This window comes from Colossoma macropomum, unplaced genomic scaffold (assembly GCF_904425465.1).
Source record: "Colossoma macropomum unplaced genomic scaffold, Colossoma_macropomum, whole genome shotgun sequence".
NCBI classification, from domain to species: Eukaryota; Metazoa; Chordata; class Actinopteri; order Characiformes; family Serrasalmidae; genus Colossoma; species Colossoma macropomum.
This window is the reverse complement of record NW_023494787.1, coordinates 15,334,792-15,361,697: the sequence shown is the minus strand read 5'-3', so window position 1 is coordinate 15,361,697 and position 26,906 is coordinate 15,334,792. Positions and strand designations below refer to the sequence as shown.

The following is a 26,906-nucleotide window of genomic DNA, read 5'->3' as shown; positions in this document are numbered from 1 at the left end:
CTGTTTCCAGGGCTTGTAAATATACGCCATCACTGCGCACTGTAACTGAGACATGAACCAGCATAACCTCTTTGAAGCTACACGAGGCGCCCCATACATTTTTTATTGCTACCCAGCGAATGCCAAGCCTAGAACATTCTTCTGCCAAAGAATTTTTTTTTTTTGTCACTTTTTGACACTTGTGTGATATTTTTGTGGATGCAGGCTGTACGCCACAGAGGCGGCACGGTGGCAGAGCTGGAGGTGTGTGGACTCACTGCAGACAGCCAGTCTGGGCGCTGGCACAGTCGATGTACTGCCGGAGAGCCAGGCGGAACTCCTCCAGCTCGTCCTCCAGCACCGGCAGCTGCCGCTGGACAATCAGAATGTGCTAAAAAAAGAGAGAGAACGCATGAGTCACAAAGGAGCCTCACATGCTACACAAGCACCTCAAAGCACCTGAGCACAGGAGAACCGATGCCAGACCAGAAAAGCTCTGCAGCACATTTTAAAGGGCCCATTTTCTACATTTTTGGTGTGTTTTATTTTTGTCCCTGAAGCCCACAGATAGCATTTGTGTGATTTGATGCGTCCAGAATAGCCATAATCTTTTTACATGCTCCAATTAATTTTTACATTTTTAAACCTCTCTTTATCAACTAGAAAATGGCTGTTTTTTTGTTATTGCCTTATAAGACTGCTATATGTAAATTATCTCTGTACTGATTGGCAGCCTTGTATAGTGCATCTTTCAAAAGCAGTCAAGGCTTAAATGGACATAGCAAACTACTGATTTTGGACTTAAATCTTCAGGGGTGTTGGAAAAAGAAAACAACTCCGTTCGGATATCTAGGTCCTCCAGAAGGCTGTAATGACATGTTTGCTTCCTGACAGCCATGAACAGTACAACGTTTAATCATCTTCTGCTCCAATAACATTGCTATAAGCTGACTGCAGTAGCAACACTTCTCATCGCTTTAATGTAAAGAGGTGGCTAAATTGCTGTAGACTGAATAGGCATTCATTTGTATGTTTTGTGGTTGTGACATCACAAACAAGCCACTTTTGCCGGTTCCTGCTAACATTTCAACTCTTTTATTTTGATGAAGTAAGGAAAATGTTGATTTCCATGAGGTGGTCTCTTTAACGTTTAAATAAAAAATGGGACAACTGACGCTGCAAAGCAACCAAGCAAACACAGGCCCAGATCAGTGATGAAGACTGGGGTTAGTGCACCTACAGGGAGGATGCAGACATGCAGTGCAGTGACAGTAGCTGTGAGACAAGAAGAGAGAACAAGGTCTAGGGACAGAGACTGGGGTATGGGCCAAGAATGAGGTTGGGGAATGTGACAAAGTGACTCAGACTAGATTCGAGATGGGAACACGAGGGATGAAGCTTGGGCAAATACGGCTGACTGGAGGAGGTTTAGGAATGGAATGGTAACAGAGAAAAAGACCCAGAAGCAGGAATAGTGCTAAACCAGTCTGGCACAATTACAAGGGGCGAAATGTGGCTAATGTGTCCAAAGCGCTCTGTCATTCACTCGTTAATGCAGCCAATGGTCATGTCACAGTGACTCAGAACAACTAGTGCAGAAGCAACCAGGGAGGAAGGCCCTGAGGCTGCAGTAGCAGGTAAAGCCGTAAATAACAGTGGAATAATGGCTGGTCTTTGACAGGCAGTGCTGTTGGAGGCCAGCTGATGGGCAGATAGGGGCTCAACTGAAGGTAACAGGAAGTGAGAGTTTTCTCCCTGGGGTCAAAGCTGACCTCTCCATAGGCACTGCACTGGTGCCACCTCCCATAAACTCTCCCTTTGTGCACCTCCTAATGCTCATATGCACATGCTCATGCACATATACACACTCATATCCAGAATCCTCTTGTGTCAGCCTCACATATGTATGAGCTGATACTGATGCATTTGCCACATTTCACACATCGAAATATTCTTGGGGCTATATTTTATTATGTTTTATTTTTCTGTTAAATTTTATATCATTCTTTTTATTCACTTTTTATTTTTTTTGCAATTATCTGTTCTCTTTCCTTTCTCCGTATTTTGTTTGTTTTTAATTCCTATTTAAACTACCCTTTAAAACGTCTTTTTTATAGGTGCTATAGACATAAAACATATTATTATCAGAGTCAGGCAGAACACTGTTAAAAAAACATTGATGGCTGAATACTGAATGCTCTGTCCCACATGTATCCAGAAAGATATTCAGCATATAATACAACTTGAATAAATTCAGATAATAAATACAGATGTCTCACATTTTGTAGCATATTTAGCAAAAGTGGGACGGTACTTAAAATATACGTTTTCAAATAACTAATATAATTTTGATGAAATATACACAAATGTTTGGGAACCCCATGGCCAAATTACAAGTTTTGTTGATTTTCTAAGTCAAATAAATGAACACATCCTTTACAGAGAACACACTTCTGCACACTTTAAATACACAATTACTGTTTATTTGCTGAAAGTAACATATTTGGACGAAAAAAATTAAACAGAAAATATGGCCTGTGCAAAAGTTATGCATTTTATATTCCAGTATGTACAGAGCTGTTCGGCCCTATAAGCTCACTACGCTTGTTGCGTAGGGCCCTGCAAAATTCACAAGCGCCCTCCTCCCCCTGGTGTCAAAGCGGCTTACTGTTCACAACTTCGATGAGAGGATTAAGTGAAAATATCCATCTGGTCATGAAAAAAGAAAACAAAAGACTGAAACTGAATTGCATGAACAGCAGTCAGGTAAACTTGCGTTCCGAGTTTGATATTAGCAAATAACAGTAATGTATAACAAATAAAGTTGATGTGCTAGGTTTGACGGTGTTTACAAACTGCAGCTTGGAAAAGATAATGTGTTCATCTGCGTGTGCACGAAATGAAACTCGTGCTTTGCAGCAGTAGCCTCTGTGGAGACCAGTCCAGTCCGGACAATATATGGGTGTGATGGCACTCTCCTCCTAGGTGCTAAGACAGTGATTATCTAGTGTTTTAGTCAAGGTTTAGGTACAACTCTGGACTGATGCAAAATAGAAAGCAATGAATTGACATTGACTATTAACAAAATATTCAATTTAAAATGTTGATTAACTTGGCATGCTGGGTAATATGGATACACATCTCGCAGTAAATAATAACCATCAAATATTCAGCCAAGCCACAGTATAGACAGTATTTTATATTTCAAAATGTATAAAAGGAAAGGGAGAGTCAGTTTGAATGGGCCTGACGCAGCTGACAAAATTAATAATAGTATTATCTTTAATTTTTCAGGTGCTATGCTTAAGTTTATCAGTAGAGAAGTAAACACTGATTTCTCTGTAAAGAATGTGTTCACTTATTTTCAATTAGAAAATCAACAATGTAATTTGACTGGGGGTGTTCAGACCTTTGCATACAACTGTATACATGTTGTCCCACTTTTGCTCAGCCGGGAGCAATTTGTGAACTAACGGAAAGTTCACAAATTGACTCATCACCTAGGTTTGTCAGTCTACTCAGGCTTTAGCAGGAACTGCAGTGTTTGTAGAGAAGTTTGTTATGTTCTTCTCCTTTAGAGTTTGTCTAATCAGTGTGTTTTTCTATATTTGAATTTATAGTAGGCAATAATCAAGTTTTGATGGTGTCATTTTAAAGTTTTTTTTTTTTTATTTACCAGGTAAGAATTTTAAAGGTACTCTCTTAAAAGTGCAAAAAAGTAGCAGTTTTCTGAATACTGCCTTCTCAAAATGTAATTTGGACTTAGTGCAGATTGAATATGTTTCTGTATTGTGAATATGTATTCCCCAAACTTGTGTTTCTTTACATCCCAGCCCTCATATACTATTATTATAATTATTATTATTATTATTATTATTATACATACTGATTTTCATTATTTGCCCAAGCTCATCACTGACAAGGAAATAAGAGCTAACTAGTGAAACTAGTGGTTCACAAATACACATAAACACACATTAATGTATAATGTCTATGTACTATTTGTAGAAGAGGGTGATCTATAACAGAAGAATCTTAACACTGTTGATGCATAAACAGTAAGGCTTCAGTTTCTGCACCACATATCCACAGCACACAGTGTCTGCTCTAAAGGCTACGTCACGGTCTCACAAAGACTAATTTATGACAATAAGAAATTAAGCCTCATCTGGAGAAGAGAATTTCATGCACATTCATTACAAAATGTGCAATTAAGCCTCACCCGGAGAAAATTACTTCATGAAGCATAAATGATTAAACTTTTTGTGTTCCTCAGCCATGTGCACACATTCACAAATACACACATTCAGTCAAGTGGTTTGCAAAAGTGTTCGATTTGAACGTGTTTTGAAATGTAATATCAGTTCAGAATGAAAAAATAAGAAATGAAACGCAGGTCATGCCAGGACGCTATTTCCACCTGCTCTTTCCATTACGATGCTATTTCAGCTCAGTAATTTCTGTAATATTTGTTATCTGTTCATATGTTAAAGGGAAAGTCCACCAGTTTCAGGATTTCTGCTTCACTGAGATGCAAACAAAGTCATTCAGATTGGTTTAATGTGAAATGGTGCACTGAATAAACTTAACAACTCAAACTTTCTTTACAGTGGTGGTGATGGGAACTAAGGGTCACCATGACTACACAGCAAATATAGCCATTTTATTTACTATCCAAATTTATATGTAATGCTAATAATGGTAAAATTGTGGTTAATCTAAAATATGTTTTCTTTGGGAACTATTTTGCCTACAATGCCCTCTGTGTGCCTTTCCACCATAAAAGGATTTTAAATGTGTTTTAAGACAAAACCTCATCACAAAATTATTATAAAACAGTGTATCAGGCCTCTATTTTTGTTGTTTTCATTTAATGGCATGATCTACCTTTTACCTTTGCATACACCCATACATACACAACTATTAACACATGTTATCATTTACAGTGTGTAGTTACTCGGTTCATTCACTGGACGTGATATGCACCACTGTGTTGTGACCTGCATATTTATGCAATTTTACTTACTTCTTTTCGTACTGCACAATATATTGTATGGTTGTTTTGGTATATTTTATTATATACCTTTACTTCTTCTTGTGTTTGTGTATCTGTATAATAGCATTCAACAATGTTTTTGCTCTTGTTCTGCTCTTTACTATACTTTGTGCTGCTGTAATAGACGATTTCCTTCTGGCATAGAATCAATCGATCGACTGATTCTATCCCAGCGGGATAGTCTAGATCTATCTATCTATCTTTTACACTGTGCAAAAGTTTCATGATAAACAGATCAATAGAAATGACCCAATATTGCTTGGAATAAAATACTTCTACATTATCTTTCACTGAAAGTTAACAATGTTTTTCTTTTCTCTTGAAAAGTTGCCAATTTGTGTTAGAACTTTTGAGGGAAAGCATAAACATTAAACACTTCTGACATCAGGTTTCTATCACTGCTCTTATGAGCAATTATGGCTCAGTAATTTCCCTAGAACAGATAATTTCACATCAAACCGCTCTGAATGACTTTGTTTACATCTTGCCTATATAATTATACAGAAATTGTGACAAATAGATAGAATTTTCCTTTCAGTTCATCGCCACCAGGAACCTACACTAAAAAAAGTGTTTTTCCAGGCTTAATAATCATGTCTGGAAAACTGACCTCTAGCGCCTGAGGAACGGCGGCTGAGGTTTACTCCAGAATTGTTGGTGTCTGGATGATTGTGTGTACGTGGGCATGTTCATACTATCTGATTCCATGTTTTTAGGCGAACAACAAGATCTCCTGCTGCTTCTCATGCATTCCTGAGCTCACTGCCACTCACCACAGGGTGCCACGGAACTGCTCACGGCTATTTATTATTCTCTCCATCTCATACACAGACAACACACTCGGTTCAGTCTCTTGGTTTTGCCATATGAGCCCAGCAAGAATCAAAAAAGTACTTTGCGACAAGACAGAACAGCCAAATAAGAGAGGAAGAGGGATAGACATCTGAAAAAAAGAACAGCTCGAGAGCCGCACTGTTTCCTAGACAACAGCATCTAGAGTGAGTAGTAATGAGTCGGAACGCTGAGGGAGCACACAGAGAGATGGAGAGAGGGAGCCGTAAATGAGTTACTGATTTGGTGGTGCCTTCCGAGACCTCCTCTTCAACCGGCTCCAGACGCAGCTCCTAACGAAAAGAAAATAAACAGCGCAGTCACAACAAGCCAAATGCCTCCGTTATAATTAACCCTGCACCATGACTCAAAGACACGAAAGCACAGTGTAAATGAAAAGTGGCAAAGGGTGCATGAGCAAGGATGGAGAGGGAGAGAGAGAGAGAGAGATTAAGAGAGAGATAACGTGACATTGCCAGCATGAATCATAAGCCATTTCATAATTATGCAGATGACAATACGAGTCAGCTAATATTCCATAACAAACACTCAGTAACTGTTCCAGGTGCCAGCATTGGAACATAAAAATCACTATCTGGGTGTTTGTCATGTTGCATTACAAAAGTACAGCTTAGAAAAAAAGTTACGTCTTGTGTCGGGGTCACAAAAAACCTGGTAACCTGGGACAAATTACATGCTTTGTTGATTTTCTAATATGCTGAATTTAACATATTGGGAAAAAATAAAACTATGAGTTTTTTATGTTTTATTTTTGCCAATATGTTAAATTCAGCAAATAAATATGAATAAAATTTTCAGGAAAATCTCATGTATAAGTGAGAGTCTTATATACAAGTGTGGCTGTAAATTCTTATGTACATTCATACATTCTATATTACTTGTGACTAACACTTGCACCACCAACTGGAAGAAAAAAAGCAGCCCTGTAGCTGTTCTTTTCTTACCCAGGGTTAACCGAATATCCATTTGTCAATTCAGATTGTTAACAGACGCTTGAATATAATACAAATTAGTCAAATAGAACATCCCAAAATACCACAGTAAAGAACTATTTACATTACATGTACACAAATATAATATTGATTAATATTAATATTAAAATTTATTCTATTTCCCTTAGTATTTCCAAATGATAATCCTTTGTTAAGTGAGAAAAGCAATATACATTTTATTCAGTTACATTTCAGTCATTAATTTGATTAATTTCCGTAGATTCATTTCATTAATTTCATCTGTACTGCTTTGTGCTTCTTCTGCGACACGTGAAGCGGCTACCATTGACCTCAATTATGGGGGAGAGGGAGGACCCTCCTGCCCACCCAAAGAGAGGGAAGCCTATTATGCTCTCCAGCCACGGATGACTGTGACATCACCGGGGATCAAACTCTCTATTTACCCACAACAGGGCCAGTGCTTAGATGGTTGCAGAGTAGGGATGGCACCCGATGGCACTTGAGTTCTCAAGGGCTCTGAACACTGAACTCATTATTCAATTATTTGTTACTTTTTATCACTGGAAGATGGAGAAATTTGAAAATATGTGCAATATGTGGAAATATGTTTCCCTGACAAAGCAACATGTTGGCACATCGTCCACTGTGGCGAAGACAATGGGTCCTTATTGGCATCCAATATTGTACTGTTGGTGTTGGCTTATCAGCTCATCTGAAGAGGCAGCTTCTGATACTCCTCTAACATCAAAACCTACCAATTTCCCATGGCTATTTTGAATGATATAACATGTTTTAAAATGTTATACTCCTGTGCTATAACCTGGAAAGTAAGACTACAGCTTTACACTAAATCCCTTTTTCCCCTTTTGTTGATTTTTCCTTCCTTGCAGTTAACCGGATATCCTTTCATTACCTCTTACAGGCATCTGAATATCAAATCAAAGTCCGAATGCACATCCCTACTCAGAAGCCAAAGTACCAGTGCCTGAATATGGACATGGGCTACTCAAGTATCTCTGCTAAATACGGCCAAACCAGTTTCTGTGTGAGCCGTTACCTTCTTTTCAAGGCGGTCAATCAGCTTCTGCAGTCTGTTGATCTGGGTCATCCACTGGTTGTCCTCCTCATACAAACCTACAGAAGCAGACGTTTTCAGACTTTTCAGCACACAGAGCCTGACCTTGGTTCTGTACAGAACTCTCTCACAAATGAATGAGCTTAAATGAAATGGAATGGTGTTGGGGTCTGCTAGTGTATAACAGATTTTCAGGGTCACGGCACAAAGTGAGTAGAATTCAGAGCCATCTAAAGCTTTCCTTTCTCTCTTAGGACGACTAAGCGGTAGCTCGAGGCACAGCACAGCCCTTGATAGGAACTCTAGCGAATAGCAAATCACAACAGTGCATTAAAGAAAAGAAAAATGACTCGGTGAACAGAATCAAAGATATGAATCACAACGCTTGTTCTACTGAGTGCTTGTGAAGTAGTGACTCATGCTGTACCTGGGGCTACTGTACTGAGATAACATGCAGCCTCTTGCTAAATAACATCTGTTATTGCTGGTGTAATGTATTGACCTGATCATGGCCATTAAACTGCACTGAGTTTGGAATGTTAGAACGGATTATAATAAATGATACTAACCAAAATAATCTAAATGAATTCTGGTGTAATTTGAGATTTGATGATGCTGAATTCTTTCCGAATCGTAATCAATTAAAAAGTGAGGTCAGGGATAATAATAATAATAATCATCTTTATTAATGGACTGGCATGAAAAGTGCTATAAAAATAAAGGTTATTATTATTATTATGATTATTATTAGCAGTAGTAGTGGTGGTAGTAGTAGTAGTGGTGTCTGGCACTTTTCATGCCAATTTACAGACAGGTACTAAAGCTTAACAGTAATAGAAGAAATCATTAGTATTTGTTCAAAAATTCTATCAGAAAATGACACAGATCAAATTAAACAGATAAATACTATAAAATCTATAGTTTAATTAAACACTAAGTTGAAAAGATATGTTTTTAAAGGTTTCTTAGAAGTGAGCACTGAGCTTGACTATCTAAAAATAGGTGGAATTGACTTCCACAGTGTGGTGATCGGAACCAGGTGTTGCAATGTTTATACATGATGAAAACATAGCCATTTTATTTACTATCCAAAATGACCAGTGAATCTACACTTTCCTTCCTAGTTATTATATGTAATGTTGATGATGGTAAAAATAGTAGTAAAATCTTTAGTCAAAAAATATAAATAATAAAAAATAGAAAACATTCTAAACAAATAAAAAATGCCTTGCATGTACCTCTCCATCATGAATGGACTATAAAAATATGTTTTAAAACAAAATCTGCTCAAAACGATTATAAAACAATGTCCCTGGCATCGGGCAGGATATTTATAACCATGTCATGGTTTTAATAGCTTTCTGTGATGTAGCCATTAGAGGCATTAAACACTCCAGACGTCTGGTTCCTATCACCACCACTGTGAACAGTTCTGATTCTGTTTCTGATTCTATTGAAATGTTGCAGACAAATGTTACAATTTCGAAGCTCCATCACTACAGGGTGACAGAGATGAATGACCCCTGCCTCCCTACAGCCCCCCCCACCCACTCTCCCTCCCCATGCATGGGCCAAAGCAGTGTAGGCGAGCACTATTTCCTCTGGAGCTCCTGAGCTAAGAATAAACACCTGAATTGACAAGGCTGAGAAGTGGGTTGTTTGGAGACAAGCTGTTATTCCTTTGAAGTCTTCGATTGGATCGCCTTCCTGACCACTGAATCGACAGCACCTCGGGCTTCACGGGACCCTGCCTGTGAAAGAGACCACAAAGACATCAACACCCAAAGACAGCTCAGGTGGTGCACTGCTCTAAGCAGAAGGAGCATAATCATCAACAACCAGCTATTTGAGATACGGCCTGTTCTGAATCGGTTTCCTCGGGAAAATAGCTGCAAATCAATAAACCATTACACCCATCCTGGGTCTAATAATACAGCTTTTAAATAGACTAGCATCATTTATCAGACATAGCTTGCTGAAGATAAATATTAGAAATTGACGTAAAGATGTTTATGCACCGATAGATTGTATGTTTGCACAAAAAAGTATCTGGACACTTTAACTATTGGTAAATTTCAAAAAAGTTATTTAAGGTTCTTCATAAAATTTAACAAAATAAAGTTTGTTTCAAAGAGAAACACTGAGCAAAAACCATACTGCACTAAAAGCATTGCAAAGCACTGGTGGAAACCTCAAAGTCTGCACTCTTAAAAAAAGATGGTGCTTCAAGAGTTCCTTAGTAAAGAAAATGGTTCTCTTTTTTAGGAGTGTGGGCTGTTTTTCTTACAGTGGTGTCAGTGAGTCTGATAGAATCATTAACTCAGAAGTTCAAAAAATATTTTGAATGTAAACCTGTAGAAGTCTGCAAAGAAATTGCTTATATGATAACAATCTGAAACACACCAGCCACCTTTTACAAAGTCTTGTAACGATCTGTTTTAAATAAATGCCACTTGACAAACATGATACAGTTTTAAGTATTGCACAAATACGTTTTGTATATTATCTACATTTTCTTTAAATACATAGGAAAAACTGGATATATACACATTTCCTTTGGATTCACTATAGTAATGATTGATTTTGTAAAATGTACTAAAGAAGTTATTAAATGATACATATTATACTGCAATTATATATTTATGGTAATTTCTTGAAAAGTTGCTTTCAAGGCTGTGAGCTGTACCACAGTACCACAGTTTAACAAGACCAAGAGTCGGGACACTTCTTATCAAGTTAGCACAGTTTAGCAGAACTGCAAGCCAGGACATTTCTTACCATGGTAGGACAGTTTAACGAGGCTTTGAGCTGGGACACTTTTTACAATGGTAGCACAGTTTAACAAAGTCACAAGCTGAGACATTTCTTAATACAGTAGCACAGTTTACCAGGGTCATTTCTGTGAACCAGTCTGACTGGATCATGAGCCAGGGAACTATACATTGTGGTCAGGAGAGTTTCTTTCCTTGCTAGCTGGGGAACTGTATGCATGTGTTTCTGTGTGTGTGTGTGTGTGTGTGTGTGTGTGTGTGTGTGTGTGTGTGTGTATTTTGTTGACAATTGTTTGGAAATGTAAAACATTCTTGAGTTTCAGAGAGGCACTACATAAATTAAACATTATTGTTATTATTATCATTATTATTATTGTTATTAATATTGTCCAGTTGTATTTGCTCTGATGGAGTCATATTCAAGTAAAAAATCTTTAGATCACAGAGAAAGGTTACATCATCTTAACATTTCATCAAAGTGCCAAATCGCTCTGCTACCTATTTGATTAAAGCACTTTCTGCCTTGCAGCCCCTACATGACTGAAATGACATGATATCAGAGTTGGTGGTCAGAGTCTTTCTCACAAAAGTACTCATACTGAGACAGTACCATCAACACAAATGGGATGCGCTATTTTATTGCTCTCATTCCTGAGGAATGACACATCAACGTGAGCAGCACAACACAGCCATGAGAAACACACATGAAGGGGAGAGATTCTAAATGGTACATAGATCATACTGACATGAAACACTCGTCTAACATCATGTTTGACAACTTACAGCTGAAGGTTGTGCTAACACATAACCCACATGCATCTAATTACTGCCATAAACTTCTAAAGGGCCTTTTCTGTTATAAAATAGTTAGGATTCAGTATACATGCTTTAATTAACCTTACAATGTCACTATAATGTTACCGGTGTTAGCGTAAAACAACACCCTGACAGGCTTCCCTTTTATGGAACACAGTCCACTCACAGTAGAGCATTACCATCAGCACTACTGACTCCTAATGGCTCCAGCCCACGCTATCTGTTAAACCGAAATGACATGATAGCAGAGTTAGGGGACAGAGTAATTTTCACAAAAGTGCTCATACTGAGAAAGGGATTGCTATTAAATGTGAAAGGTGCAACAAGAGCATTTCAAATGAAATCTCTATAGTAGTTATACTGAGGAAAGTCAGTCCACTGACAATAGAACAAAAAATTCCACTTGTAAATAGCGGAGTGTATATTGAAATAATCACATCAAATGTTCATACATTAGTTAACAATATTTATTTCACATATACTGTATGGCACTGTGCCATGTCTAAAAAGACCACCCTTCCTTTATTTAATTTTTAGTCAAAATAGCATTTAAGTACAAGATCTAAGTATTTAGTGTGTCCACACTTTGTCTTTGTTACAGCTTCCATTCTGTTCAGGAGACCTTCTTTCAGTTTTTCAAACAAATCTGCAGGGATATTTTTCCACATCTCCAAAGGTCAGTCTTAGAAGCTGGTTGCATTTTCTGCTTCCAAGTAATCTCAAATACATCTAATGATGTTGAGGTCTGGACTCTGGGGTGGTCAGTCTATTGACTATAATCCTATACCTAATCAATTCAGATATAAAGGTTACTTTTTAGCTGTTAGGATACTTTTGACATATAGTGTATTAAAGTGATTCTATTCCCTTAGAAAATACTATCAGGATGGCAATTTTAGGCTTTGGTTTATATAAAAGGGCAAGTGTTTCCATAGTGCTAATTTAACGTGGTCTATTTTGGGTTTTCTCGTTAGTGTGAAGCATCGGAATACTGGGTCTATGTTGGCCCACGCTGCTTTACTGAACCAAATGGAGAAGCGCAGGTGTCAGGATTACGCCTCAGCTGGGTCCTCATTATCCTCTAAGACACTGTTACACAATGCTGGTCCTGAGAGGAGCCACTCCTACACCGTTAAGAACGCCTGATTTCCGCAGCAGCAACAGCATAATCAGCAGCAGATGAGTCAGCCCTCATGCTGGTCTACACAGGTGATTAAGACTCAATGAGAGCCAGATATATGCACCTGCACAAACCCAAGAACCTGCGGAGAGCTGAGCCGCATTTAGATTTTGTTGTGGCTCCGCACCCTGAGACGTTATCATTCAAACATCGCAGCAGCATGTAATATCAGGCATTACTGTGATGGTAAATGTATGGGTGTTTTTATTCTGCTCGCTATGGAAACAGGGGCACATCTGACAAATGACACACTGACACAAGCAATGCTACACACAAAAAGCTATGAGGGGCTACCACACGAAGGGTGAGATGAGTTCACAGACCATACAGACAGGAAACTCCTGTTTGACATTGTGCTCAACAACATTAGAGCTGTAACGAAATATAAATTTCACAATGTGATATGTATTGTGATTCTTGAACCAGAACATAATACATTTTCAGTACACATGTAAAAACAAATGCTAAGTCTAATTGCTAAACAAGATCTTTCTGATGTGGTGAAAGCATAATTAACCAATGAAACTGCACGGGTTTTTATTCAGTTACTAATCTTAAAGTCAACCTGAAATCAATTCTTTACCGTGTTCTGGTCCCTGGTTCCATTAATCACAATTCAAAGAGTATTGACTGTGTCCCCCTCCCACCAGCCCATCTATCATCAAATAAAAAAACAATCATCTAGCTCAGAGACCCTCTCTGATAGCATGTTTTACTCGATCCAACCACGTTTTTCATTGGTGACATGTAAAGCTGCAAACTGCTGATTGGTGTAGGGACTAAATAACAAGCCTTCTAACTGCTGCTCACAGTTGCCACTGTCGTGAAAACTGAACGCTGACCACATAACAGTGCAAAGTATACACAAAGTGCTTTTTATTGAGCATGGTATTTCACCACTAAGCTGCAAAAGCTATGAGCAGATTTCAAAATGTGACTTTCAATTGGCAGATCTCCTCAGCAAAACGCAATGTAAAGCAAGACTCTATCCTAAATGGTTTTAGAGTTAGTAAAATATGTGAGGCATGATTTTACATATCATGGGGACATGGTGGACTTCAGAGGATTAAGACTTGTTAATCAGACAATATGCAAGTTATGTAGGTGGGGGTCCAAACAGGCCCATAAGATTTACAGGTAATTTTCTTTAGACTAAAAATGGAAATATATACATAATATAAATGGTTTCAGAGCACATGGGATTTTTGTATTATGGAACAATATAAATCACTCCAATGTATGTCAGTAAGTTTGATACCACAAATCATGTTCTCTTGCCAGCAATACCCACTAAAAACATGTTGGAATATGGTGTTCATATACTGCTGTGAGTCACACACAGGCTCAAAAGTCCTGGCTCAATGTTTAGGTCTCCAATGCAAAATTAACATTGTACTGATGAATATATGATGACAATGGTAGATCATTCACTCACATCCCCAGAAGACACGTCCTTCACCAGGTTTTGACTGAGTTCTCTTTGAATTCTCTTTTAACACACTCGCAATCATCAGATTCATTCCCTCAGTGAAGGGTCTGAAGCACAACTCATTTTACAAAATGTTCTCCCTCACATTGCATGCAATTACACATTTCCACCAGAGAGGTCTCCAAATCCCCAAATCTTACAGAGCTTCACAGTCTAACTTCATCTTGCAAACAAATTCAATGCAAATGAATGTTCCCTCCATCACATTAGGACCACACATACTCGACTGATCTCGCTCCACCCCAACACAGACCGATGCAATTAGGGTTTTGCGCTCTCTTGGACTCACTGCCATAGATCAAACTTGCAGTCTCCCAATGATAGCACCAACGCTTAGATGACAGCACTACTTGGAAGCCCTTTCACAATTTTTTATAGCATTAAATTCAATGATATTCGATCCACAGCGCATACCATCTCATGACACAAGAAAAGTAAATATTAATATGCCAATGTCACCTAACTGTAATATACACTAAATAGTCTATTATATTGCAGCACAAGTTAGAAACCAAGGCATTTTCAATATATATGCTTAATTTAACCATACAATGTATACCTTATGCTAGTCTTGTAGGTCCTAGCACAACCCCAACAGCCTTTCCTCTTCTAAAACACAGCCCATTGACAGTAGTACACTATCAACAGCTCTACTGACTCCTAATGGCCCCTAATAGAGCCTGTGTGTGGCTCAGATGAAAGCTATGGAGTGAATGGGCTGCGAGCTCAGAAGAGGTGCTCCAGTAAAGCCAGGGCTCCGGCTGCTGCTCACCTCCTGCGTTTCATCCTGCTGTGCCAGGCCTCTCCTCAGAGAGCCTGCCTAAACACTTCAGACAGAATAGAGAAGTGGCTGCACCATTTCAATTTGCTCTGGCCACTGGCCACTTTAAACACAGCACACAGACAAGAGGAATCAAAACCTGACCACCAATGTCCAGAAAACAACAAATATGTCCAGTGACGTTTGGTTAGTGATGTTTGGTTCATTTGTGCTTACAATACGAAAACATACAAGATATTAAATGTGTATATAATAGTGCATGATATCTATTCAATAGCAATTATCAGTTGTCAGTTTGTAAATTATGTAAACATTTTATTGCGAATGGACCAATTGAAAGGGTCCAAAAAAGAGGTGCACTAGATCAGGTTCTCTCAATGCACTGATTAGAATTCATCCCAATGCAACTGCATCGATCTGAATTGCAAACTAATTGCAATTTATTAACAAAAATATTTTAAACAGGCATTGACTTTCCTTTCTTTTGTGCCACCTCTGACTTTCGTGCCACCTCTGATGGGAATCATCCTTAGTCATCTGATTTCTCTGGTGCACACACACCTGTGTGCAGGTAATTTAGCCTGTTTATAGCATATACTCTTAAAATAACCTTTGATGTAATAAATATTACTGAAGTAATTTGGATGAATCTATTTTAACATATTGGGAATGTTTTGGAAATACTGTTAATGCGTTATAATATTTATTCCTTAATAATTATTGTTGAGTGTTTGAATCCAAGGATAGATTACTGACCAGAGCAGTGGGTCCAGTGCCCAGGGGCTGACTGCCAGGGGCTTTAGGGGGCCTCAGACTCCAAAAGGCCAGAGATTGCTCAAATACAATCCAATGTAGATATAAATGTTAAATGAACAAATACCCCTTGAATATGTACGAATGACAAAATAAATTTAATCAATCAAATGAAATAAATCTATTTTCTGGTCTGTTTTCTATTTTCAGTTATTATTAACTCATGGGATTTTGCTGTTGCCGTTCAAATGAGATGTTAGCATTTCCATTTCCATGTGTATAAGAGTCCAGTTTTTTGCATTATGACTCGATTTGGTTTGAAAAAACCTCATTTTTCAGGTCTTTATTTTATTAAGTAGAACTCGTGGAGTGCGTGGGGGTGGGGTTGGGCGCCAAAGACCCAGTTTACACATGGTCACTTCATGTGACTAGTATCTGGGTTGTATTCTGATAAAATTTTAGCCACATGCATTTACACTTGATGGTCAAATGCGTCTCTGGTTAGTCGGACTGAAATCCAATCGCTGTGTGGGACGGAATATGCAAATCCACTCGTTGTGCAGCAACCAAGTTCCAATTATTTATATGTTTAGCCTCTTCATCTGCAGTTTGTTCTGTATAGTAGTGTCTGTCCATATTGCTATTAAGTATTTTATTATGCTTAGTCCAACCGTGTGCGTCCTCTATGATTATCTTCCTCACAGACACGGATCATGTGCCCTGTGCCATACTGCATGGGGAGGAGTTTTGTTTGTCGAATGTGTCTTGGAGAGACGGATGCGTTTGCACTGCTATAACATGTGGCTCAAATGTGTCTCAGGCTACCCTGAAGTGGTCTGAATGATTGGATTTGTATCTGTTTTAAATGCATCTTGGGTGCATTTACACTTGCTTTATTCTGGCCTTTACAGATGTAATCCTGATAGTCAAGATGCATAAAGTAACCAGGTGTAAAAGGGGTCAAAGATTCTTGTGCCAAGGGTTCTTGCAAGGCCATGACGCATCCCTGATTGAATTGAATCGAATTGAATCGATATGTCATTATTTACGATTGCTTTTTGATTGAATGAACAACTAATGAATGGTGAATTGATATCACACCCTTAGTCCAAGTTCACTTTCATTCATTCATTCATTAAGAGCATTTTTTCATTTTTCAGTGGTTACAGCATTACAACATGTTGTTATTACAGCAATAAAAAAAACTAAAAGCAAACATTTCATATGTCATGGACTTAATAAGCTAAAGAAGAGGGTATACAGTGATGCCTTTCACAATCAAGCTTCAAAGTTGCCTTCTTGGCTCTACAGAAAATAACCATTAACTGTCCATGTTCACGCACTGAAAAAATCCACGACCCAGAGTGAAGCTGGAGGGCAGACAGGAGTAGAGTGGATTTAAGAGTATCTGAACGCACCCACAGGAGAGCAGCTTCTTGGAGTGGCCTTTGTGAAGCTGTGTGGCTCTGGCTCTCTCTCTCTCTCTCTCAGCCCCAGGAAGAGATGAGAGCAGCTCCGCAGCAGCTCAGCCCTATCATTGCCCTCTACATGCTCTGAATGGCTGTTAACATGAGAGGCACGGCTGCGTGTGAAAAGGACATTCAGTCTCAATCTGCAGCTACACTTATTTCCCTATGCACTGCAGATGGAAATGAAAAGTGTAGAGGATATTTGGAATGCAGAGGACACGACTGCTTGGGACATCGCCTGGAGGGACTTTGGTTAAACATATGTGAATGGATACGAGGAAAAACACTGCGTCAACTCTGACGAGAGCCAAATTTAGTAATCGTGATGCCACAAGTTATGAAACCTGAACATTCCCCTTTGTGAAACTGAAAGGGATGCATTCTCGCATTCAAGCAACAACTTTCATCAGCAACATTCATCACTTCTACAGGCCAGCTGCTTCGCACTGGAGCTTAGGTAGACCGAAGCACCACAGCTGGTTCAGGTGGGAGGGTAAAAACGGAAGTGGGAGCAGTCTTTCTTACACATGCACACACAAACACATCATTCTGAACCATGCAATCATCCAGGTGCTGGAATGAAACAGCTCATTTTGCATTCTAAACTGCAGTCTAAAAGCAGCAGTTTCCCACAGAGCCTGCAGTCCTCCCTCTCCACACGGCACTGAGTCAGAGACATGAGCGCTACCTGAGCTCTGGAGGAAGATTATAAACCCCTAATCAGCCAACACTCATACAGGTGATATCAGTGGAGACCACAGTTCTTACAGGCACATCTAAAAATACGCAACTTCCCGTATTATTACAATAAATATGCAGTGTGAATGAACCTCTAGCTGCACTGCTGGAGGTTCATTCACACTGCACCACCACGTCAGTGCTACTGCAGTGCTGAAGATGATTCACTATCCAAATAATACCTGCTCTGCGGTGGTCCTGTTGGGGTCCTGACCATCGAAGAACAGGGTAAAGGGTTTTTTTTCAGTTTTTGACATTATTTGAAAATGTCTGTTGCCTTTTTCTTTGTGTGTAAATTTCATGATGAATGGACCACAAATTACTTGGACAAAAAGTCTAGTTCTGTTGACTTGGATTAATTGTAAAGAACGTTTTTTCTTTCTCCTGTAAAGTCACCATTTTGGAGATACGAGGTTTTCATCCAACAAAAAGTCCCCGTTTTGATGATTTTCTAAGTAAAAATTAAAAAAAGAAGAGGTACCATATCCTATACAGAAAACATACTTAAATTTGATATTTTTCTGCAAATATTAGTGCACAACTTCAGTTTATTTGCTGAGATTAAAATATTTTAAAAATTAAAACATATGAAATGTGCCATAACTTTTGCACAGACCGCATTTTAGGTTTTGTTTTCTCAGTGTTTTAAAATCAGCAAATAAACAGTAACTGCATTCTCTGTAGATGATGTGTAAACTTATTTTCACTTAAAAAATCAACAAAACATGTAAACACCCAAACTTTTGCATACAACCATATTAGTTGTAGTTTCAGTATTAAGCACTGATACAAAATTTACATTTTCCCCAAGCAAAAATTAAAATGTGTTAAAACTCCTCAAATCAGCAAAATGGAACACAAGTGACAGCAAACATTAAAAATTACACTTAAACCTTTGAGCATGGCAACCATAACCAGTCTGACAGACACACTAACACAGGGTCACTTGGGAAGTGGCAACAGTGTGGTGTGGTGGTTCTTACTTAAAACGTGCTTCACTTAGCTGTACCTTCACAGAACAGAAATGCCTGGTAATGGCCGTGAAGTGCCCGCTGCGGTCAGTGTTGCAGTGAGCATTTCAGCACTACTTCATACTCAAACAAATGCTCGTCTTGAACAGAATTTCATTGAGTAACAAATCAAGATCCTGATTTTAATACGATTAATTGTCCAGCCCCACTACAGTCTACTGCAGAATCTTTCAGGTTTGCCTTTACCAGCTTTGCACATCTGGATTACATAACATTTAGGTTATTTTTCCCATTATTCCTGCAGGTTCTTCCAAATTCTGTCAAACTGGTTGGAGATAATCTGTGAATTACTGTCTATTCACATTCTTCTCTACACATCTCTCCAGTGGGTTTCCCATGGGGTTCAAAACTGGGCTTTCTGGGGCGATTCTAAGACATTCACTCATTCATTAAGACTTATTCTGAACTGTTTGTCCTTGCCAGTGAGAAGTGTACGCATTGCATGATTCTTCCACCATCATGTTTCACTATAGGGATTGCCACCCAGCCCAAAGAGTTCAATTTTATCACATCAGACCAGAGAATGTTTTTCCTCTTGCTCTCAGACTGCTTTAAGTGCAGTTTGACAAACCCCAGGTGGGCTGTCATATGTCTTTTACTCCGAAGTGACTTCTGTCTGCTCACTCTACCTCACAGATATGATTGATGGAGCGCTGCGGAGATGCCTGTCCTTCTGGCAAGGTCTCCGATCTCTGCACAGGATCTCTCAAACTCTGTTATAGTGACTATTGAGCTCTTGGTTACCCCCTTGACCGAGGGCTCGGCTGAACAGTCTCTACAAACATTCCAGTTTGTTCTAAACTTCTCCCTTTTCATAATAATGAATTGGGAACTTCAAATACTTTAGCAGTTGAAAGTTGGACTGTTCACCTGAATTCTGTCACTGAGGTCTACAGAGAGTTTCATGGCTTGGTTTTTCGTCCTGAGCTCTCGGATCTCATGGAGGCTGGTGTGTCTTTCTAAATCATAAATCCCAAATATGGTATTCAGTTCCCACCTTGGGTAAGGCATTCATTATTTTGTCTTTGTCAGTTTCCAGATAGTTAGATCTGCCACAGGTGGACTAATCAAGCTCTAGAGACATCTCTACAATGATCAAAGGCAAAGGTATGTAAATGAGCTCAATTTGAAGGGTCAAAGCCAAAGGACTGAATTAGATATTTCAGTATTTTATTTTAAAGACATTTTCAAAGATTCCCAAAATTGTGCTCCTGCCTTGATATTATGAGGATTAGTAAGAACACTGCAGCAAAAAGTAAGTAGAATCTTAAAAGGAAAATGAAACCTATTGTATATCTATACAGAGTACTGTGCCAAAGTCAGAGACCACCCTTTCCATTTCTTTAATTTCCAAAATGGCCTTCAAGCACAAGCTATTCACTTTTCAGTGTTAGAAAAAAGCAGGAAACATATATTTCAAAGACGATTGCACAAAAGCCTCCAAGTCTAAGGATATCAAATCTATCAGTATTTAATTTGACCACTATTTACTTTTGTGTGTCCTACTTCCACTTTAAAAGAAGCAGAAAATACAACCAACTTTGGAGGTGTGGAAAAATATCCCTGCAGCTGAAAACTAGAAACTGATGACTGAAGGTATCCCAAAAAGAATGGAAGCTGTAATAAAGGCAAAGGGTGGACGTACTGTAAAATATGAAATAATGTCAGCTTGTCTGTGTAATTTTCTGCTTTGTTTTCCTGACTGGTTTGGCTTGAAATGAAATAAGTGAAGCCACTCTGGATGTGCTGTCATGTTTGCCATAAGTGGTGTTTGTAACCCTAGACTGCTGTGTGTGTATGGACGCAGCGGCTTGCCTCTCCTGGCGGGTTTGCTCGGCTGTGGTCTCCATGGCACATTCCAGCGAACTCTGGAGGGACTGCAGCTGGCTGGTCGTCTCCTTCAGCAGAAAACGAGTCACAAACTGCTCCAGGTGCGTGGCCTCCTGGTACTCCTGTGCATCAGAGAAAGAGAGTTTATAAAGCATCGAGTCCTCTCTCTCTGCAGACTCTCTTCCAGTTACTATGGATAACAAGCCCCGAGCGGCTTGAGAACGGCTTTGATCACAAATCTTATTAGACCAGTTATGGCTCATGTCAGAATCATTTTAGCGGGGACAGGGGTTTATCATTATTCCCTGTGAACCAGGTGATGATAAAAAGAAAATTCTCTTGTTATGCACTGGACAACGTTCAAAGAAGAAGACCTTCTCCATTGCACAAAATTATTTCAAATAAAATAAAACAAAATTTTAGAATGTTTAATACTTGCGGTTCTCACAGAATCACTTTCTTTAATTAAAACACCAATTAAAAACCTATGACACAATTCATATCTCATTAAGGAGAATGTGCTTCAGTAACGTGGCACAATTACATGTTATTTTGAATCTCTGGTGCGGCTCTGACCAGGAAAGTGTATGATATTTTCATTACATTTTTAAAAGAGTTTCAAGAGATTCCAGAGTAAAGGTGACTATGAGTCCCACCATCCGGCTAAATAAAATGGAGGAATAGAGTCAAACAGAATGCATTAGGCTGAAATTAGCAAAAACACCTGGTGCCAAGTATCCAAGCCCCTCGTGGATATTTTTCAATCAGGCGTGTGATTGTGGAGGAGGACGGTGCATGCTCACGGAGGTCATGCATCAGGTCTTTCAATTAAATGGATGCGCCTGATCAAGATCATGTCAATTGAAAGTGAACACTTCGACAATGGTGAGCTGCCTCTCAACTATATTTTAATGGGAGTCGCCACACACTGAAAAGCAGAGCTCAAGGCTATGTGTTATTTAGAGCCTATATGTCGGTTATTAGATGCTGACACGCATCACTTTGTATAGTCACTGTTCTGTTCTGAGGAGTAGCTCAACAAACCAGACAGGCCACAGACAAGAGCTACAAACAAACGCATGCTGCATAGCTAAAAACAGTAACAGCGGATATACTAAAGTCTGATTTTGGTCTGTACTTCATACAGTATATCATACAGCATCAAAAACCACATAAGCAAGTCTATTTGAGATTTCTCAACAACTTCATACAGCTTAAGGCGAGTGCTAGGTATGTAGTTTGTACAAGGCTAATTGGTACAGTATAGTACTCTGCCACTAACTGTCAGCTACTTTAGTCTCATAGATCCAGTGCAAAGAGAAGCAAACCTGAGACACCAAACATATCTCAGCTACTGGACTAAATTTGGGTTCTGGGGGAAATCAGGTAAATCAGATTTTTCAAAAATCTCATCAAAGACCCAGAAGGTGCTGAAACCATTTTTTACTAGCATGCTAAAGACGCAGACCCAGGGACAACAACTGGAATCTCCACTCTCACATTTCAGCGTGGCTGTATCTAGTACTGTGGCTCTCTCACACTTTCTCTCACAGAGCTGATATCAAAGCAGATTGAGTAGGGTGGGCAGACAGAGACAGAGAGATGACCTTTAAGAGCCCAGCCATGAGTCACAGCAGCACAGACCTCCATCACCTGCAGCCATTTTAACCAACACAAAACATCACATCTCCCCCATGGTCCTGTGTAAGGCCAACATTTTTAACAAAGCAGCTCCACAGAAAGGTCAAAGCAGGCAAATGCATGATGCTGTTGTATCTCTTCAAAGATGAAATTACAGCTGCATTACATGTTTTGTTTATTTTCTTAGCGAAAATAATTTAACACATCCACCATTTTAATACACAATTACTGTTTGCAGAATTTGACGTATTGGGGAAAAGAATTAAAACATAAAATGTGGCCTGTGCAAAATTTAAACCACATTTTATATTTTAAATTCTATTTTTTCCAATGTGTTAAGCTCAGCAAATAAATGGAAATTGTGGGGTAAAATTGTTCCCTGTAGACAATGTTTTAACTTATTTTCACTTAGAAAAATAACAAAATGCAATGTAACCAGGAGTGTTCAAACTTTTGCATTCAACTGTAATTATGACCAATAATTAAAAATAGTCACCTACTTTTGGGCTCTCACCCAAACTAAAGCATGTGTAGTCATTAGTGTTGGGCATGCCTGTATCAACTTTCTTAGGTGTTAGGAATGCCACAGCTATAACAATAATAGTCTTTGGAAAGACCCCCAATACTACATTCACCAAGCATTATAAATGCCTCTGGATAAAAGCATTACACATGCAGAGTAATGTAAATGAATACAATAAATACCATGCCTGATTTACCAATGTCATGGTTACTTAGTAAGGAAAACTTACACTAACTATTACTATTATTAATGTTATTATTACCAATTTTCTCCACAACTTAGCTACTGCAAGTTCCACCCACCAACTAAGTCTGCCCCATCACACAATGTTAATAAGCTTTGAGGTGAAGACTAGCACATGCTTCCTTCAAGATACATGGAACTCCACACTGCTGCTAACACAATGTCACTGGACAGCGCTTGGAGGACAATGCTAACGGCTAATTTTGTGCGACAGCCAAAAGACGACCACTTTGGTTGGCATTACACTGGGTGATGGGGAAGGAGGGGAGGATGGCGGACTATCCTACCCACCCAGACGGAGGACAGTTATCTTGGATTCCCAGCCATAGATGGCTGAGGCATTGTTGGGGATTGAACTCAATGATAGGGCCAACACTTAGACCGCTGTGCCATTCAGGAGCCCAATGAACTGGTCTAATGAAAAGTATTGATCCATCTTTTGAGTTATAAGCTTTCTTACACTCACTGAACTTCATATACACCTTATAATGTGAACTTCTTTTAAAATGCAATTTGTTATTGGTATCAGCCACAACAAGGTGGCAGTAATTACAGGTCATTGTTATCAGACCAGAAATTCCATATCTGTACATCCTTACTGCATTCAAGGAATGTAAACTGTCACTACCATATCATTGCCTGAGTAGTTTGCCAGGTAAGACATCACAAACACAGTATTGACTGTTCAGATCCATCAGCTGCCTCAAGGTCATGAACACAGGCTTTAACACATGACTGAATGGTTAATCGATGAAAGAGTTTCCCACTTTCTTAAACTACAAGTCTGAGACATTTAACGCAAAAATGCCCCCAATGCTTAAATACTCCCAAAGTGTTTTGCCTTCTCACACAGCTCTCATAGCTGACATTTTTTTGATAATAATATAAAAGGCTGAAACATCTGCTGGTATATTGCTGGTGTTGTTTGTCTACAGAGGCAGCATGAACAACAGCAGCTGGCTCTCCTACGCAGGCACAGTTCAATCAGCACCACATTGTAATGTTTCCAGTCTAATGTATGATTAATGGCAGGAAAATACACGCCGACCTGGCGCAAGAGACAGATGGAAATCAATACCGCACACTATTTCTGTCAAATACCTTTATCTTTTACAGTCATCTCTAAGGTTAGCTATGATAAATCTGATGGTCGCTAAAGATGTAATCACTCATCACAAACCCCATATGACAGGAGAAAATTGGCTTTGCTGCTTAGAGGTTTATCTTTGAAGAAATCATCGTCAATTCTGCTGGTCCCCAAGCATCCTCACCAGTTTGTAATCTCCACATCTCGCCTGTAATTGAATTGTAGATATTGCAATCGTCTGTTGTCACTCTCCTCACTGCCCTATTAGTGTGCAGCAACTGTTTCTCCGCTTCAGCATCTGAACTGGATTTTCACAATGTGCCCTAAAAATGTCACACTTCTGCGGAAAATATGTACGACAAAGTGTGAATGCAGTATTAAAATAGCCCGCATCTATGCTAATCTCCCGTTTCCAACATTTAACCCTTTAATACCAGGCCAAAGCGGCAGTTTCTGCCTTTTAACCTACTCTTCTCCTTTAATAGTGCGATTTCTCAATGCTGTTGTCGCATTTATTTTGACATGAAAAGAATGTGATCTAACAAAGCTGAAAATGTATGGATTTTTATACTGCTTGTACCAGAAACTACCACTTTGAGCAAGCAGTCATATATAAATATGCATATACTTCATACTTCAGTCTTCTTTTATTGTTGATTAAATGGTCTAATCAATAACAATAACAAACCAATAATACGTATTTTTCAATGGCAATCTGAACTGCATTCTGAATGTGTGCACACACAGTGCAACCAACAATAAAAACAGCACAGAGCTTCTTTTATACAGTGATCAACAACATGGTAGAACATCCAAACAATTCCACATGCTGATCTGTTTTAATATCACCAGTGTGGACATGGACACTCACCAACTACTCTGGGGTCAGATTTTAATGAGTTAAAGGAGACAAACATTCTGAGTGCATCGCAGCCTGTACATTAAGTAAGATGGGGTAAAGGGCCATCATGGAAATATCATGGAAAACCAGACCTCGCTGTTTTGAAATAAAGGAGATTAAAACTGCATTATGTAGGATTTTTGTTAAAATTGGATCAGCATGAAAAAACCAAGCTAAAATGTTCTGTCCATGTGCTGATGTGAGTTCCCCAAGCCTAAAATAATAAGTCAAAAGTCAACGTTAGGTCATATTTCCTGTGTCAGGCTATATTTCCCATGTCAGTTCATATATTCCTTGATGTTTAGGTCTCAAATGTACAATCAACATTATACCGATGAGGAACAGTAGATTATTCGCTTACATTCTTGGAAAATTCGTCCTTTACCAAGTTTTGACTTGACTTGAGTTCTCTTTGAATTCTGATTCAACACGCTCCCACTCACCAGATTCATCCACTCGGGGAAGGGGTCCAAGGCACAAAATGCTTAGGATGCAAAATGTTCCTCCACACATTGCAAGCAATTACACATTTCCACCATTGAGGTCTCCAGATCCCCATAACTTACACAGTGCAGCTTTAATGTAGTATGTTTAATGTAGTATGTAAATACAAGTTCACTGTTTTTATGATATCACAAAAAAATTCAGGATACAACAATTAAGCCCCACCCGTTTATGCTAATGCTAGGTGTGCTTCAACTCGGACTGCTTTTTTTTAATTAAGTGCAATACAGGACAGCCAATCAGGTGTAATACAGAATGCAGCTTATTAACATATTTTAGTCTTAATTAAAATAGCCTGTTTAATTTAAAGGGATACAGGTTGGTTGGGTGTGTAAAATTTAATTTTTATGACCATTTTTGGTACATAAAAAACACATAAATGTCATAAGTGGACCTCACAGAAAAATAAAATACAAAAAAAATGTTCAGATATGATCTCACATCTTGTGCCCTGGCTGTCAGTATCATAGACTTATGTCAATGGTCAGAATGCTGTTACTGTGATCTCTTGAATGCTATATTTTACAGAGTCTGGTCTGATGGAAAGTGAATTGCTTAGTATAACATTAAAAAAAGGTCTTCCTGTGTTAATCCATACACAAAGAATTTCTCTACCATATGCTGATTAAGATGGATCAGACATCAGTTTTTTTTTTTAAACAGAGCCAAATCACAAACACTACTGCCCTTTAACACCTGAAACTAACCCTCTGACATGCATTGCGGTGTCACTGCAGGACCAGGGTCTCAGCAATTTGTTATCTGAGCAAAGCAGTAACTGGCCTCGGTTAAGTGTCTCTGCGACGTTTGAAGAATACATTTGGTACCCGTGTTCTTCTATGATGGTCAGGCTGGCCTTTCATGATAACAAGGACATGCAGTCTCAGCTCTGGAAGATAAGAGCTATTTCTCAGGTCTGAGTAATGAGCATGCATATATCAGCATGGCTGAGAATAATAAACATAACAGCAAGACAAGATCAAAGCCAAAAGATCACTTTATAGATTGTATTTTTAGCAGGATTCTTTTAGGAGTGAAAGAAGGTTTACTGATCTTTTGAAGAGTGACATGCTAATGTTGGCAATAAACTGTTCTCCCAGACAGCTATTATGTCTATTATGACACTGTCTTTGAAGCTACAATAAAATGCATTACGGTTAACATTCGCAACACTGAACTTCTTCAAACTATCGTAAATCCATATTTAGCAGATTTTGAATGGATTTTTTTACTA

The 26,906-nt window shown here is 38.8% G+C and overlaps 1 protein-coding gene across 1 annotated transcript in view; it reads right to left on the bottom strand.

The window, feature by feature from the left end:
* The window catches only part of necab1 (N-terminal EF-hand calcium binding protein 1), a 51,115-nt gene that overhangs the window by 5,765 nt on the left and 18,444 nt on the right, over window positions 1-26,906 (bottom strand). The window contains exons 6-10 of the mRNA XM_036566236.1: window positions 20,759-20,895; window positions 9,545-9,666; window positions 7,898-7,974; window positions 6,106-6,159; window positions 258-370 (exon numbers count right to left, since the gene is read on the bottom strand). Coding sequence (XP_036422129.1) covers window positions 258-370; window positions 6,106-6,159; window positions 7,898-7,974; window positions 9,545-9,666; window positions 20,759-20,895 — 503 coding nt within the window. The remainder of the gene's footprint in view (window positions 1-257; window positions 371-6,105; window positions 6,160-7,897; window positions 7,975-9,544; window positions 9,667-20,758; window positions 20,896-26,906) is intronic.